Source organism: Anopheles stephensi, chromosome 2, assembly GCF_013141755.1.
Source record: "Anopheles stephensi strain Indian chromosome 2, UCI_ANSTEP_V1.0, whole genome shotgun sequence".
In the NCBI taxonomy this organism is placed as follows: Eukaryota; Metazoa; Arthropoda; class Insecta; order Diptera; family Culicidae; genus Anopheles; species Anopheles stephensi.
The window spans coordinates 65,395,625-65,412,239 of NC_050202.1; the positions used below are offsets into that span (position 1 = coordinate 65,395,625).

Below are 16,615 nucleotides of genomic sequence, written 5' to 3' on the forward strand. Positions count from 1 at the left end.
CACTATTTAATTCGTTAGCCCCAGTGCGCTAGCTTTCCTCTCCTTTATTTACAAGACTGATAAATATGATTGTATATATTGACCGATATAATTTACATATATCCATCGTGGGGGGCACGCACATCAAACTAGTGGTATAAGTTAGTAGGAAACGTACGGATCTTCCGTAATGTTGCACCGTATGCTACTACTGCTGTGCAACTGTATACACCTAGAACAACTGTACAATCTCGTTCGATGATTTGTCGGCAGTACACTGCTGCTACACAGTAAATATCAGTTGTGATCTTCAAGATCAGTACACATACTGTACTCTCGTTAGTTGTGGAGTACAGGTAATTTCATTATACAAAAAAAAAAAACAAAAACACAAACCACACACTTTAAAAACACTAAACAATCGATTGACGCTGCCAACTATTTTAACAAGTACAGTTCCAGAGCCTTATCGTAAAACGAACCACCGGAAATCACTGTATCAGATTTGGGATTACAAGTCGAGTTTCATCACAAGGTTGTTGCACCGGGTACGGGTTTAGTCTTTTGCAGGGATAAAACGTTTCTACGCTCGCACGCTCATCGCATTCGTTGTCGAAACTCTTCCAGCTCGTGTATGCTCGTCGAAAGCCTTTCGACGAAAAAGAGAACAATTAATTTGAATGCCATACGCATGATATATTTCAAACTTACCTTCCGAATGCGTTAAACAGAGCCACTATTTCACCGCGCTTCAACCTCAACGATGGCGACTGCTGCTTCAGCCTAGTATCGAATCCTTCATCTATCTTGTCGTCAAACTTGCCGGAGAACAGAATTTTCAGTGCCGTTCCCATACCTTGCACCTGCAACTTTCCCCACAGCCGGCACTTATCGCACCCGACACAATCCATAATTTTGGAAATGTTCATAAACTTTTCCCGAAACTCGTGCTTTATCTTGATCGACGAGGTGCCACCGCTGAACATGGCAGTTTCGTTGAAGTGTGACGGGAATCCTTCAATAACGGTGAGCAGATCCTTGACCGCCGTTTTTACCTCACGATCATCCTTCTCCAGACCGGTGAAATATTCTTCGTTTCTTAAGTACGGTGCCGCTTTGGCTAATGCTCGCAGTTCCACCAGGTAAGCGAAGTAAAGGTTTCTCAACCAGTGCGATCCTTCGTTATCGGTCATGTGGGGACTAAAGCGACGTTCAAACTCTTCCATGTTCGGGCCCCATACGCCGGTAGGTGCCATGAAACCAAGTGAACCCTTCTCCGACAGCAGATAGTTGGCACAGAGATGAATGTTGATGCTCGAGTGCAGGCCGGAAATCATACGATAAAACACGCGATGCTCCAGACACACCTCGTTGCGGGCCATATCTTGGTAGGGAATCATGGCCGAATAAGCATTTTTCTTTTTGACAGAATGTGCTCTGTAACGCAAAGAAATTCAAGATCAGGTAAAAGTCCCGACGAGGGGATGAAGATTTTGTACTTACTGGAAACAGTTTTCTAGATAGATGCTGCTCCAAATGCGTCGCGCTGATTCACCCCGATACCCAGTGTAGCGTTCCGGGTTCAGCAATAGATCCACGTACTCTGCGCCGGGCTCGTGATCGTCCAGAATGCAGAAATTATCTTGCGCTTCGTCATAGTCCGCCCATCTCTGGAACTCTTTGTGCGCTTTATCGCTGATGCTTGTGTTGAGGTAGCCCAGCTCTACGTCCAAGTCTTCGTTGCAGTTCGTCAAAGTTTGCACCTCTTTTATGTACTGGAAAGGACCACGGAGAAGAAAAAATATAGATTTTTATCGCGAACCTAATGAAGTGGATATCGATGTTTATCGTAATGGGATTGTTTGCTCCATGTTACAACCAAACCCAATACAATCACAATAATGCACACGTAAGCTAAAAGAAAAACGATTACGTGTGCAAACTTTCTTCCACCGACTTCAGAAGGCAAACTCAAGCGAAAACGCATAAAGCATGTGCTAACGGTGACGCGTGCTGCCACTGTTGGTGATATGCTTAAAGTTTTCAAGCGTGTTACCTCACGCTCACTTACCTTATGATAAGACGACGCGTCACCCTTCAGCCCCGGTGGGATATCTTTCTCCTCGCAGTGTTCCACATGACAAAACCGCATTGCACACTTGCTGTCGTCGACCCAGAACGGGCAATCTTTGTTCAGGTGCACCTTGTAGTAGCGAAAGAAGTCTTTTACCAGCAAACTCTTCAGCCGTGGATAGATTTTTACATTGTTGTAATAATCCACCGTATCCACACTACAGCTGCAATCATCGATCGTCCCTTGAAGCTGAAAAAAAATACACACACATAGACACAATTGAAGGTCATCCCATTACTGTGGTGGCTTCCCACTTTCCCGCGACAAATTTGCCCTTAATGACCATTATCATTTTCAGGGCGTCAAACTGGTTTCTTACCTGACAGAAACAGAACCGATCGTTGCTCGCCTCCGCACTACTATCGCTGTAGAAATATCCGCTCGAATTATTAGCGAAGCTAAGCAACACCCCAAAACAAATGACGATCCACTGGAACTGTGGCCGAGACACCCGGCCGACGGAATGTTTTCGCCACGGTGCCATTGACACTGAGATTTCGCTTGCTACTTGTTACGTTTGTTTTTTTGTTTCGTCTTGATGTGCCCCGAAGTGTACCAATCCGGCGCACAGCAGCAGCGCGCTAATGTTTACGATACAGAATGGACAGACTTTTCCAAAACCAACCCGGACCGTTTGTTGATTGTTTTGGGTTTCAGTTGTAGTAAATAAGGGCCGGAAATATGCGGCAAGCAGTAAACAAGACGCGATTCACGTTATTCGGCTGTTTGGCAGCTATACAGACACCGCCGTTTTGTCTGGCGGATGATGTTAGATCACAAGTGCTGGGTGCGGAATTGGTTTTCTTCTTGGGGATGGTGAAACTTTCGACGGGATTGCACAAATCCCTCAGATACATCCCGCGAAGGTGACCCACTGAAACTTGCCAAGTACGTGCAATTGTTCACGACGTTCTGTTTTTTCAGCTGGGAAAGTTACCCCTTTCGACCCACCCACAAATCAACACGTCAACACCACGCGCAGCTGTCAAAAACTACACCCTGCACACCCCTATTCAATAAACGACGCACATTCACAGCAAACAGCTGATAAACAAATCGCTGTCAATGGCACTGTTGGTGTGCCGCTGGTCACGTTGATGACATTTTGTGGTTTCAGATTTATACAAAACTCCCAAATTATGTACAGACTGTAGTTTACAATGGAATGCAAAAAATGATAAACATTTTAAATGCATCTCTGGCTCTATTTATTTTACTGTAAAACAGTTGAGAAATAAAATAACACTCGAAACTGTCTGAAGACATCAACCCAGGGTTATGTACATAAATTAAAATGTTCGTCGAAATGTTTCAATCCAGTTTTTGAAATTGAAACATTTCAACACATGCTGATTCCCGCTTCGACTTTAAACAGCATTTAAGTACATTTATGACTTTAATTAAGCTAAAAGAAGATGCATACTAGGCGTGGAAAACTTCAAGTTACAGCTCTTCGAATAAGTCATTTTTTAATTAACCAAGCTCATGCTGTATTTGCGTTTTCTGCTGTGCTTCAAACTTGGACCCTGAATTTCTTTTGAGTTACAACCGTTTTTTTCTTTTGACTGAATATCAATTGCAACAATTTACATGCACATAAAAGCCAAACATAGGCTTAGAGTTTGTATGATAAAACCTACTAACATGTTTTCTGAGTATTATATATTTTATTTATATTTCTAGTTAGACGGCTGTGTTTTCTGAATGTGTTGTATTCTATTTCTGAAGTACATGCTTTGAACTAGCAAAATGGATTATGAATCTGTGAAGATTACATCATTACAAGCACATTATTCAGATGACAAGGAGGTGTAGGCCTTTCCCAAATATACACTGGAATGCAGGTCAACGCTGATTCATTCAACCGGATCATGAGTGCAGACGGAACTGTTCCATGAATGAAGAGAAACATCGGTCTGTTCCAACGGTAACCAGCAATCATACTCCCGAGCGTAAGGTGAGATTTTCACATTCACCCAGCTCCACTGTGAACTCGTTGGTGTGGTTGGCTATCAGCATGTTTCTCAGTCGCTGCTTTACGCTGGTGGTTCCATAAAGACGACCCAACACCATCACGGCCCCGGGACTACTGGTCAGTGTGCAGAAGCTATTCCGAAAGCGTAGACGTGCAGCAGGACCGTGCGATCGGGTGTGCCTCCGCTGTGTGGTATCGAATGAAGTGTACGACAAAAACGACACGAGACGTATTTGCGAGCTCGCACTCGATTCAAGGTAATGATAAAGATCGGCTGGAGAAAGTCGGGAAGAAATGTGATGAGAAACAGAAAAACAAGAGACTTGCTGGTTAATGTGCAACAGTGTCGATCATCTGATCGAGTAAGATGTGAGGGTACGAAGTGTGTGTGATGACGATGTCGCGAAATCGTTCTCCCTCCTCCACGCCTTACGATGGAAGCTGGCACATTCAAACGTTTACTCGGCGTAGAACCACTCGCCAAGAAACAAACGCGCAAGAAAATCAGGACACAGGCATCATGCGAGCGTTAGGGCGCACAGCGCGCAACGTTAAGTGAAGTCCCGGGAAACTAGGTTAAATATCGAGTGATAAAAAAACACATCCCCATACACACACACACACACGCAAGACTCTCCGGTACCGCTATGGCCGTTTCCGCTAGATCGACTTGATACGCCGGGCATCAAACAGATCTGGACGACTTGTTTGGGTTGAGGTTTGCTCACGTGTTGCGTGCGCTACGTTGCTGACGGCTCGTTCTCGTAAGCATCGTTCGTGTGAAAGTATCGGAAAAACTCAATACGAAAAGCAAAACACCGGACCGAAAAGCTAAAGTATGGAAGCGCACGGTCAACAAGGCATTCCCATTCACTTGTGGCCTGGTGGTTCTATCTTAAAACAAAAAACGGTAAAACCGAATGATCGATTTGGACTCCCGGCGCCCGGCTTTGCTTTAGGGCGGGTGGTGGTGTGCAAATAAAGTGCTCACGACTTTAAATCCCGTACGGTGCGTTTTCGCTTTGCCAACGGTAGTGCATGACGGCCAATGCAAATTACATCGGTGCGTCGTGGAAGGAAGGAGGGCTCCTGAGGTGGATGAAGTAATTCTAACGGTTCCAGGTGAAACCGCACCGCGAATGGACTACTTCGCGTACTAGGTAGTAGCAGTGTTCGTTGAGGCCCACGACCATAGGAAACATACCTTCGCGAGCGATTTAGCACATTGGATTGTTCCGAAATCATTTGAAGGAATGTACAATTATAGGAGAAATGATAATTTTCTTTTTCTGGAAAAAAAAAACACGAAGGATCGTAAAACAGTTGTAGGTAAAGACTTCGAAGAATGCGGGAAACAGACGTATTTTCCTTCCATTAGTCTCAGAACGGGAAACCCGTATCCCTGTATGTTACCTTTCGCCTGGAAACTTCAAACACATTTTTTGCACCATGCGAGTACCATCTCTGTACGTTGCAGTGTTTTATAGCACCTTATAAAATGGAAAGTGTTGTTCATGTTGCTAACAGCACAGCATTCACGGTGTGCAAACTGCAAACACAGTTAATGTAAATGCTCATATACGAAAAATATTCAAAAAACTTCTAAAAAACCTTATCAAAAGAAGATATTAAATTTATAAAGCTCACACCTACCAGTTCGCTGAGATGGTTGTAAACATTTGGATGATCTATCGATCGTCGATCATGCCGGGGGATCGTTCTACACGAAAGCACCCGGTTCGCTTTCTGAAGTCTCGCGCAGGGAGCTGTGGAGGTAGGCAAGAGGGCTTCAACCCGCTACCAGAAGAAAGGGGATAAAAAAACGGAGGAACGTAAAATCCAGCAAACCGAAAAGAGACCGGTGCACGGGTCTAGCAAACGAGAAAGAAATGGAACTCTGCGGATCGAGTCCGGCGTCCGGCGAGGATCGAGAAAGGAATGCACGCGGCCCACGGACGGAGAGTCGAAGATCGATGGGAAGCGTAAGAAAGAAAACCTCGGACAAGACGCACAGCAAAGACGGAGTGCGAGGACCGTGGAAGGAAAGAGATAGCAAAAGGGCAAAAGAAACTATGATGAGCCAGGCCGGGGAGTACATGCCAGCCACCAGCATGAAAGTTTGTTAGAGAGTACAGTTTTCAAGCGCAATATTAAGTAACTTTACTATCGCCTCGACTGGTACCGCATACGGATCGAAGCGTTCGCCAGCTCCCAGTTTCGATCGTGCTCGGCAGCGGTAAGACAGTCACTGTACGTGACCCCATAAACAAGGTGGACCTTTCTTCAACCCTTCAAGAGTAGGTGCAATTTCCTTCCTGAGCAAATCAGCCAGTGTCGGAGATGCTGGGCAGATGAAAAGTGATAGTTTGTTGTGGTCTTTAAAGGGTGGTGAAGGGTGACATCTTTCTGGAAGCCGTGGCATCTAAACACGGGACTTGGGATGGACGCTAAGTGCTAATAAATGCTACCACTTGAAAGCTTGCTGTTCGCAACACTGGCTAGTGGCTCCCGTGATCTATTGTGAAGTGTGTGTGTCCTATTTTGTGAGGTAGAGCTTCTGTACAACTTCGAACCAGTGCTGACGTGGTGAAGAAAGATCTGGTGTAGTGATACAACATATAAGTGATTTTTTACTGGTGCTATTCCGGGATGGTGGTCTAAAATACGCCATCGTTGGGTGCGATCTTGGTGCACATTTCTCTGCGATCGATCAGCGTCCCGGTATCGTAGCGCAGTCTCGACTACCGATGTCAGTGGCCCAGAACCAGTTTGTGAATGTGTCTGCAAGCGATAACTGTGAAAACGTTAAGATGAAGTGTGTTAAGTTACAGTTAGATTGTTAGTTTCCCAAGATCATTTGCACATCGGTAATACTTAGCAAGAACGAAGCGGTTGCAAGTGCTCGCTGCTAATTTGCTGCTGTTATGAACGAGCTGTCAAGAGAAGAACAAGTACCACTGAAGACAGACGGACGGACGGCTCATCTGTATGAAGTGATTGCATGGACGCTTATGGAGAACAATGGAGGACTTTTAAATGATTATTGGACCCTTAACGCGTCGAACTTTTTCAACATATTTTACAACGTTATACTGAAGATTAACAAAGAGTGATGGTAATATTTTTAAATCGGATTCGGATGCACACCCGAATAAGGTATTCTCCAGAACATACCTCCGTGGTACCGTTTTCACCAATCCCGGCTTTGCCAGCAACGGGTTCGATACGCGTGCGCGAGTGATTTCTCCTCGACCCCGATGGTAACGTGCGATTCACGTACACGCTGCCGTGGGCCACCATTTGGCGTACGGATCAAATTTTCCATTATACCCGCAAGTAGCGAATTCCAACACTTTTCGTACGAACGGCTGACGCTCTCATTTTCACCTACGACCACGACAACGACGACGACGACGAGCATAGTTTGCCGGAAGCTTTCACCCCGGGCAGGGGCAGAGCTTTTTGACCGCTTCGTACGACAGGAAGTGCATTACCGATTGAAAGAGAAATGAACGAAACCGTCCCATGCTGGACCACTTGCAGGAGGGAGATGAAAACTAAAGAGAAAGAGAGAGAGAGAAATTTTATTAGCAAAAAAACCGTTGACCATGCTGGTGGAAAGCCGCACCCAGAGGAAAGTCTTGCGTATCATGCGTTGTGTTAGCGAAGAAATTCCCCGCTGATTCGGATGTTACGCACTGCCGCAGCAGAACCGATTCCCTTGCAAATGCGGCTTAATGCGATGCATCACCACAGTTTGCCACGCCGATACCGGTGACATATTTTCTCTTTACGTTCGAGCGTCACTCACTGGGTCGGGCGCAAGGGGCTCGGACTCGGGAATGCGCCCCGGAAATGGGTCAACGTATTGTATCACTGCGCAGGCAAACTGACAAAACTCGTTGCCTCGTTGCTCAGGTTTCCGTTCCGTAACCTTCACCGGCCGTTCCAGGTGCGTCCGCTTCCCCTTGCGCTCGACCAAATGCCGACCGTGACCATGGAGGTGGAACTTTGCGTGAAGACACACCGGTACACCTGCACCGTGGGCATTACGATCCCTTCGAACCGTCGTCGTCGTCGTCTTCAGTCGATAGCGTTACAGAAACCAAAAACCAGTCCCAGGTTGACGATCGGGTCGATCGCTGTAACCGGGGGAGTCGATGGAAGGGTGGCCGCAAGCAAGAATAATTTCTCAAATCTGTGTCAGAGAGAAAAAAGAAAACAGTCATGCTGTGCACGATGCCCGTGTAGGTCGCTGTCCCGCGCGACTCGTGCTAGAATGGTGTATTAATCGTCGGCGATCGTACCGTACCGTGGTAGCTTTCACTAGCAAACATTCTTTGGCCAATGGTGAAATTTGTTGTTGACCCGTTTGCTGACAGCCGTTGGCCTTCAAAACACGAAAACAACATCTCGCTTAGCTTGACATTTGATTCCACCAAAGTGGTGTTTATCTTTGGTTTTTTTTTTCAGAATACATGGCACACGTGTTGGAAAAGTAGGCTATGTATTCAAATGACAGTTAGAACGCTCACCACAACGTGTCTGCTAGGGCAGCGTTGGTCGCGAATCGGGATTCTTTTGTAGAAAGTTGCAAACAAATGGGACACAGAGATTCTGGTTTTGCTATGGTAAAACAACCTCAGCTTTCACAATGCCTGATGCAATCGGTTCGAATCCCGTTTTTTGTTTTTCTAAGGCCACACATGAGAGGAGTAGGCGTTGATTTTGCGCCATCAATCAGCCTGGTTACCGTCGCCAGGAACGTAAGGGTTGCGCATTAATCATGGACAATCGGAAGTTTACGAGGTTAAGATCTGCATCGAATTGATAAATGCCACGCGGGACGTCGTAGCACACGGTCACGCACGCAGTCGTCCGGATTCACAGTTTGGAAAACACAGTTAGTTTCGCTCCTTTTGCGTTTGCGGTGTTAACTGGAACACATTTTCACTCGACCTAAACCGAATTTTGTGTATGCACGGAGCGCTTATTAAATGCTTCGCTCCAATCGCAGCGTGTACACCTCCCGATCAATAATTCACGGTGGATAAATACTTCCGGTGGAAGGCTTTTTGAGGCCAACGAATTATTTGAATACTTTTCTTTTCTTGCTCACATTTTACCAAGCGAAGTACTGCCGATGCTCCTAGAGCAGTGCACCAATTGGGTGGAATCATCTTCGTTAAGTCAAACTATATGAGTCATATTGTTCAACGACGTAATGTTAAAGATTTTAGTTGTTCAACCTGGTTTTTGACATTGTCATGAGTTGGTTGGATTATCAGGAAAATGGAAATTTTCACAAACAATTATAAGCCATGAATATCCATCTCATTTGCTCACGTATTAATAGGGGGAAAAACTTTATTTCTGTCTTTCTTTCACAGAGTTTCACTACAATTTAAACTATCTGCGGGTGTTTAAAAGTGCATTTTGTATTGTAAGTTACGAAGGATTTTATGTGACCGAAAACAAGGTCGAGTGCTAGAAAATGATTCTTAAAGCTACAGCTCTACTACTGCTGCTCTTTATGAGCGGTGCAAAAAGTCAAGATGACTCATTAGCTGGTAGTTTCCTATCAGGTGAGCTCATAAAACGACATTATCCGTATGAAAAGAAGGAGCCTTAGCTATCTTCCTTACTTAAACCTACTCTTCTCTCGTTCAAAGGGCTGTTGGATTCAATCACAAGCACAGAAGATGCAAAAGGATGTCCGGGAGTGTGTGTTCACACGTTGGCCACGCTGATTTGTTACGAAGTTCTGGATGACATTCCATGCCCGTCGCCGAGCATGAAATGTTGTGTGGAAAGCAGTGCGGCCGCTGCCAATATTACAACCACACCACGGCCGAGGACTACCACGACAACGGCACGGCCCACAACAACCACACCGAAACCAACGACAGAGGCTAAAATTAAGGAGAAGGATAATAAGAACAACTGTAAGTAGATGCTTCTTCCCAGGGACGTCTCATCCCTAATTAATATACCGCTTTTCCCTCACTCAATGCACTTAGCATCCTGCCCTGGTGTGTGTGTTGCGGACAGAATTGCGGAGTACTGCGAGGCTTACCTAACGACGGCCGGCCTGTGCAAAAGTGGCTCGAAATGTTGTGTGTCACGCGATATCTATCCGGACAATCCGCCGGACGAGCTGTACATACCGACGGCACACTTTGATTCAAAAACGAACAAAACTACCACCCCTAAACCGTACGCAAAAACGACCGAGCGGCCACACACAACCGAAGAACCGATCAAGAGCAAAACGAATCCCACGCAGAAGCCTACGCCCAAACCGACAAAGCCAGCGCCTTCCAAATTGAAAACTACACCCGCCAACAATGGTCAAGGGCCCGTGTTTAAGGAGTGTGAGGGTGAATGCGTCAACGGGCTGTTTGCGCTGTTCTGCGACGATCTCGACAGTGAAGCGTTCTGTCCCAACGAGGGTTCGTGTTGCATTACCGGTGTGGCGGAAGATAATAAACAACAGCTTGTGACGACTACCAGGCGTCCAGCAACACCGGTGAGTATGGTTTGAATTTTTAGGGAACTAGAACATCGGTAACTGAGCTCTTTTGTTTTACTTTCAGCCACCATTGCCACGTTGTCCCGGGTTCTGTCTGCTAAACATTATGGCCGCCTTCTGCGAACGTCCATCGGTACTTATCCCCAACACAGCCAACTGTAAGCGTGGTTCGGTTTGTTGCGACAACACGAGAGCTCCACCACCGAGACCTCCACAGCAGAAGCGTCCACCGCCAACCACAACGACAACTCCCGCTCCAACGACAACAGCTGTTCCGGATCCGCGTGAAGAGTGTCCCGGATCGTGTATCGTAAGCCTGCTTAGCTTTACCTGTTTCCGCAATGCCGAGATGACCGATCTGTTCAAGTGCAAAAAGTCCGGCACTCAGTGCTGTGCTCCGAAGTCGAAAATATTGGAAGTACAGCAGGCGGCTGCCAGCAAGACGAGCTACAACGTCACCAACGGTTATCCGCCACAGGCATTGCCTCCTCCACCACAGATGATGCCACAGCAACCACCAATGCAGGGTCCAGGACAACCGTACCCGATGCCACCACCGGTTATGCCACAGTTACAACCACAGTCACCCCTTGCACCACACCCACAAGGCTATGGTCCACCGGCCCCGAATCCCTACCCAGGACCCATTAGCAACAACATCTACGAAGTGCCACCGACACAACAGCCTCCGTACGCACAGTCTCCGGTGTACGAGCCACCGACAACAACTTCCCGGCCCCAAGTCTACTCCAAGTACGTGTGTGGCGTGAAAGGAACGAGCCGTGCAGCAAAATCAGTCCTTAGCCGTGAGGTACTTCGGTTGGAGCAAGAGCAAACCACTCCAGCACGCCACGCACGTCACATCGACGTGGATAGTATCTACCGGTCGAAGAGCTCCGAACGGTTAGTGCTCGGTAGTAGCATCGTACCGATACCGATCATCTATCACGATCACAACGATACCGTACCGGAGGATCTTCTGCGCCATCCGAGCCTGAAGGAAAATGTAACGCTTGCCAAATACTGGAGTCACCATCGGAAGGGTCGTGTCGTGGGCGGTGAGGACGGTGAAAATGGCGAGTGGTGTTGGCAGGTTGCGCTGATCAACTCGCTCAATCAGTATCTCTGCGGAGCGGCACTTATTGGTACGCAGTGGGTGCTGACCGCGGCTCATTGTGTGACGAAGTAAGTCGGTTGGTGCGGAATCGCATAAGATTTGAGAACTACATGTTGTGTCTTGTTTCGTTTCTAGTATCGTCCGATCGGGTGACGCCATCTACGTGCGTGTGGGCGATTACGATCTCACCCGCAAATACGGAAGTCCCGGTGCCCAGACGCTGCGAGTAGCGACCACCTACATCCATCACAATCACAACAGTCAAACGCTGGACAATGATATTGCCCTGCTGAAACTGCACGGACAGGCAGAGCTGCGGGATGGTGTGTGCTTGGTAAGCATCATCGAACGCACAAATGTCAAGAAGAGAATGTCCAATGACCAATCGTCTGTCTATCCCTAACAGGTGTGTTTACCGGCACGTGGTGTCAGCCACGCCGCAGGCAAACGTTGTACGGTGACCGGGTACGGATATATGGGTGAAGCCGGTCCCATTCCGCTGCGAGTGCGTGAAGCCGAAATTCCGATCGTCAGTGACGCCGAGTGCATACGCAAAGTGAACGCAGTGACGGAGAAGATATTCATCCTGCCTGCCTCCAGCTTCTGCGCCGGTGGTGAGGAGGGCAACGATGCCTGTCAGGGCGATGGAGGCGGTCCGCTAGTGTGCCAGGACGATGGATTCTTCGAGCTAGCCGGACTGGTTTCTTGGGGTTTCGGTTGCGGCCGTGTCGATGTGCCGGGTGTGTACGTGAAGGTATCCTCGTTCATCGGCTGGATCAACCAGATCATTAGCGTTAACAATCAGTAACAGTAGTAGTAGTAGGTCGAATACCAAACTTCTCTTCCTCTCCTGTCCATTTCCCGTACCCAGAGCTGCGCCTTATGCGTTCTAGTAGTTTGTAAGGGGTAAGATCAGTTTTAAGCTGCGAAGCAACAAGTATTGCGAAACCAATGCGTTGCTTTTGGGATCTTCAAATTGTTCGATTTCTTCAGTTGCCTTCAGGGCACCATTCACTATCCCACACTCCCACAGACACACACAAGAACAATCGATGCTAGTTGTTTGAAAAACGATAGTTGTAATAGTTGGACCTAGGGATAATCACAGCGGTGCGCTTGGTTCGTTCCGGCCGAGGGTCCGAATCGAACGCCAATGATTCGATGTTTGTATTGTATAGAAAAAAAAAACTAATCTCTGTGGTAAGCTTAAGCAATAGGCAAAATTTGTGCTCGCTCGATACAATTCAAACAGTAATTCAAACATCGGCAACTGAATTAACAGTAAAGAGTAAGCTACCGCTTTCTAACTTGTAGGACCCTACATCTTCATCTCATTAACGATATTTAAGCATGCGTGAGTATTTATTTATTTGTCTCTTGACTGATTTGCATGGCTGAATTGGCCGCTGTTCGCGTCCGTTTCCAATACAAAACCTGGGAAACGTGCGATAAAACAGGGGCGATAAGAAAGCTAGGGCGATTCAAGAATCTATATGCAAAACCCCGTAACTGAAGCACTGAATCTTTACGAATGTGAGTTGCAATTGATGGCAATAAACGGACCGCGAGTGGTAGTGGTTGTAGTGATACAATTTTTGAACAAAATTGTTACACTGTGTACAATAAAGTAAAATGACTGGTAAAATCAATGGTATGTTTTATTGTTTGATTGGAAAATAATGTCATATTTTGTGTCAGTTTGCAGTAATGATTTGTACAACGTATTTCTTGATTAGTTCAAATGTATTACGCCTAGAGAACGCAATCAAAATCATAAGTAACTTTTCTACCTCCCACCAGCCTTCTCAGTCGGGAGGAAAGCTTGATGAAGAAATAAAAAAATAGCCCGTTGATGGTTCCAACCCCTTTCGCTACCAATTCAAAACATAAAGGGCTCAATGCACATGATCGGCAGAGCATGTTAAAAAACCAAAAAAAATATTGTCTTCCTTTCTTGTTGGCCAACGTAAAAAAAAGTTCTTTGCATTTCAATCCTGCCAAAGTCTAAATCATCCAATCCATTTTCCGAAACTCATCGAAACCTTGTAACCAGTGAACCTAAAACAAACAGCTCGACGAAACCCGACCGAGCGTTTGGAGCAAAATTTTTTGAATTTTGATCTACGGCAATTTACAACAAGCCGTACACAGTTACAAACAAAAAATCAGAACTCATCCCTCTTAATACCATTCCAGCCACCAAGAAGAAAGATTCCTTCGAAGAGAAAAAAAAGTTCACAGAGATATCTTCTTTTTCTGTTCCGTCCGCTCTTCGCCTCTCTCCTTCCCACTTTTTCAACCCACATTGCATGATAAAACTTCAAAACTCCCCCCGAAAAAAAAGGTTACAAACGGAAACATTTCTTATCATTTTGCTGTCCGCGAAGAAAGCAAGAGGAAACAAATTTCCGTGTGCGCGTCTATGCGTAGACACGCAACAGTGGCTAAAATAGTATCTCACTTTCAAAGCCGCCTACTAAGTCGTTCGTCATTTTTAATTATTTTTTGGTAAAGGTCGGAAAGGGGAACCGAGAAGGAGCCCCACCAGTCCAAACCGGTCGAACCATTGGTTTGCTGCTTCTTTCTTTTTCTGCCGGTGCCAACGAAACGGTACGGGTAGAACAGTTCGCTCGGTCAGTTATTTATCAACGCCTCGCGTATCGGACCAATGGAATGCGTGCTCACGATCCTTCGCGGGCGGCCGTGTCCTTGTGTGTTTTGTGGTTGGATTCTGTAACAATTATTTTTTGGTGTTTTAGTGTAGCGCTTCCTTTTTTTTCTTCCCCTTCTTCTTTGCTTTCTCCTTGCAGCCTACAATCGACCATCGTTTGTCTCTCTTTTTTTGCTGGTGTGGGATGGATAGCTGAGATAGGGAAGCGTTCTGATTGGGAAGCATCAAATACATAATGTATTTAGTAAAGGATTTTTGTGTTTTTTTTCTGCTAAGACAACCAGGCCCGAATGTTCGAGATCGATTGGGCCTGGAAACCTTTGATGATTGCCTTGAACCCAGGCTAAGTTTAATTAGAAGGCATTAAGGATTGCAACAGTAATTATTGTTTGAATTGTTTTTTAACTTTTATTATCCTCACCATAAAGGTTACCCAAGGGTGAACGAAATTGTGTACAAATTGTTCGCAAATTATTGTCTTGATCATGGCGATCATCCGTGAGATTAACGGGAATATTCGTATTTGGTTAAATTATTTTTAGTTTCATCGTTTCACTTCACCAAAAGTTTCTTGAAACGATACAAACATGATATGACAGAACGTGCCCGTGCTTATGGACAGATTTGGTTCCTGCGAGGAATACGTTCAGAATTCCTCCGCCTAAGTGGTTCCGTTTTTTTTTGTAGCAATCATGATTTTGCTTCTGTCTGTACCAATCGTGTCAATCACTATTTGGTTTCTCACTGTACCTTGAGAATCTGACAAACGGTGAACCAGTACCGAGCATGGGTGATAACTTCGTCGACAACGTACCAAAAAACGCACGATCCCCGGCCACGGCACATACCTTGAGCATTGGTAATGTGAAAGCTCTAAATCAAACAGAAATGGTACTTACCGATCACGATTGGTCACATTTTTAGCGCATGATCGTCTCACCCGCATCAGCGCATCAGAAGCGTCTCCTAGCGTTCCAGCCAGTTCGAAGTGGTTGGTCGATCCTCCAAGGAACCACGCACCGGTCGCGATCCTATCAGGACCATACTGTGTTGCAAAAATGAGCCAACCAACCAACAAAAAAAGCCCCCTTAATGTTCACCGCACCTCACTCGGGTTGCCTCGCACCATTATCCGATACGTCCGATACTTACTGCCGATAGTTGGCCGTCCGGATGGAATGCCAAGTCCGCCAAGAAAACCGGCCGTAGGTAGGTTCGGTGATTTTCGGGTAAGTTTTATTATTTTAATCACGTGAGATCGCTCGACAGAAACTCGGAGTGATTTGTTTTTGCTCACCCGGCAAAAGGGTTTTTCAGCGTCTGGCACCGTATTGCATGCTGCCAATGCGCACCGAAGTGGAATGCTGGATTTCGTACCGGTCGCGATATTTCGTGGCCCTTTTGGTAAAGCCCTGCCAGTGTGTGGTTTTTTCCTCTCACTCTCCCTGTGTGTGTGTGTGTAGTGTTGAAGGTAAACGGTCGCGTTTGGGACAACTCGCGCCCCGTATCCTACGACCAACGCACGCTGCTTTTCTTTTCTATCCTGGTTTTTGTTGGGTCCCAGCACGAAAATGTGACTCTTTGTGAACTTGATTCTTTTGCGAATGAGCGAATTGGTAAAGTGGCGTTTTTCACTACGCCCGATGACGATTGATCGATTTTAATTTAAAATTTCAACCATCGCGTTGGCCCTTGCGCCTTGTACGTCTGTGTCATGCGAAAGATTTATGGGATCGGTACGGACACATCATCCTGATGTTTTGATGCACGCGCAGTGCGACCATCGCAGCATCACAAGTTTCGCAAGCAAATTGAGCAATGATCTCGATCGCGTTAGAATGATCAGGAGGACGCTTCACGCGACAATTTTTTGAGTGGCGTTATGAAGCTGCATGATTTGTGGTTGATTTGCGATAGGCAGTTGAGGTTCGATTTGAGTGTTTTATGATAAGATTGATTGTAGCTTCGGTTAGAAATCCGGAGATCAAATGTGGGAATGATTGTGGGAATGATTGTGAGATGTTGTGGAGTTCGGAAGGGAGCATTAGAAATATGGAGCAACGCAGCAAGGATTTCTTAGAGACAATTAATATAATGAACAAGTTATTTATTATATCTTCAAGAAACCTGTCCAATCAATATCAATCTGTATCACTTCATTTTATAATTTCTATGAAAGAAAAATTCTATCTGAAACAGTAATTTAA

At 46.0% G+C, this 16,615-nt stretch overlaps 2 protein-coding genes across 8 annotated transcripts; one reads left to right on the forward strand and one right to left on the reverse strand.

Moving 5' to 3' along the window:
* Nucleotides 1-5: 5 nt before the first annotated feature.
* Nucleotides 6-3,162, reverse strand: LOC118505397 (ero1-like protein). Its single transcript, XM_036041125.1, has 5 exons — nt 2,433-3,162; nt 2,051-2,302; nt 1,483-1,754; nt 691-1,416; nt 6-628 (listed from the first exon to the last, which is right to left on the reverse strand). The coding sequence occupies exons 1-5, from the start codon at nt 2,595-2,597 to the stop codon at nt 577-579; spliced, it is 1,467 nt and encodes a 488-aa protein (XP_035897018.1). The 5' UTR covers nt 2,598-3,162; the 3' UTR covers nt 6-576.
* A 746-nt stretch (nt 3,163-3,908) lies between these two features.
* On the forward strand, nt 3,909-13,386 carry LOC118502514 (protein masquerade). Of its 7 annotated transcripts, none has more exons than XM_036034759.1 (7): nt 3,909-4,345; nt 9,479-9,673; nt 9,761-10,033; nt 10,109-10,617; nt 10,685-11,805; nt 11,873-12,071; nt 12,144-13,386. In XM_036034759.1, the coding sequence occupies exons 2-7, from the start codon at nt 9,583-9,585 to the stop codon at nt 12,543-12,545; spliced, it is 2,595 nt and encodes an 864-aa protein (XP_035890652.1). In that variant the 5' UTR covers nt 3,909-4,345; nt 9,479-9,582; the 3' UTR covers nt 12,546-13,386. The 7 variants fall into 7 exon arrangements, with proteins under 7 accessions (XP_035890652.1, XP_035890653.1, XP_035890654.1 ...); XM_036034760.1 differs by lacking the exon at nt 3,909-4,345 and adding an exon at nt 6,231-6,324; XM_036034761.1 differs by lacking the exon at nt 3,909-4,345 and adding an exon at nt 6,259-6,359.
* The last annotated feature ends 3,229 nt before the right edge of the window (nt 13,387-16,615 follow it).

What these genes read in the sequence shown, in the direction of transcription:
- LOC118505397 (XM_036041125.1), bottom strand. Translation starts at nt 2,597, where the DNA reads ATGGCACCGTGGCGAAAACATTCCGTCGGCCGGGTGTCTCGGCCACAG. An exon ending in ATCGGTTCTGTTTCTGTCAG is followed by an intron (nt 2,303 to 2,432) that starts GTAAGAAACCAG and finishes ATTTTTTTTCAG; the next exon opens with CTTCAAGGGACGATCGATGA. An exon ending in CTGTTTAACGCATTCGGAAG is followed by an intron (nt 629 to 690) that starts GTAAGTTTGAAA and finishes TTTCGTCGAAAG; the next exon opens with GCTTTCGACGAGCATACACG.
- LOC118502514 (XM_036034759.1), top strand. Translation starts at nt 9,583, where the DNA reads ATGATTCTTAAAGCTACAGCTCTACTACTGCTGCTCTTTATGAGCGGT. An exon ending in AGCTGGTAGTTTCCTATCAG is followed by an intron (nt 9,674 to 9,760) that starts GTGAGCTCATAA and finishes TCTCGTTCAAAG; the next exon opens with GGCTGTTGGATTCAATCACA. An exon ending in GAAGGATAATAAGAACAACT is followed by an intron (nt 10,034 to 10,108) that starts GTAAGTAGATGC and finishes CAATGCACTTAG; the next exon opens with CATCCTGCCCTGGTGTGTGT.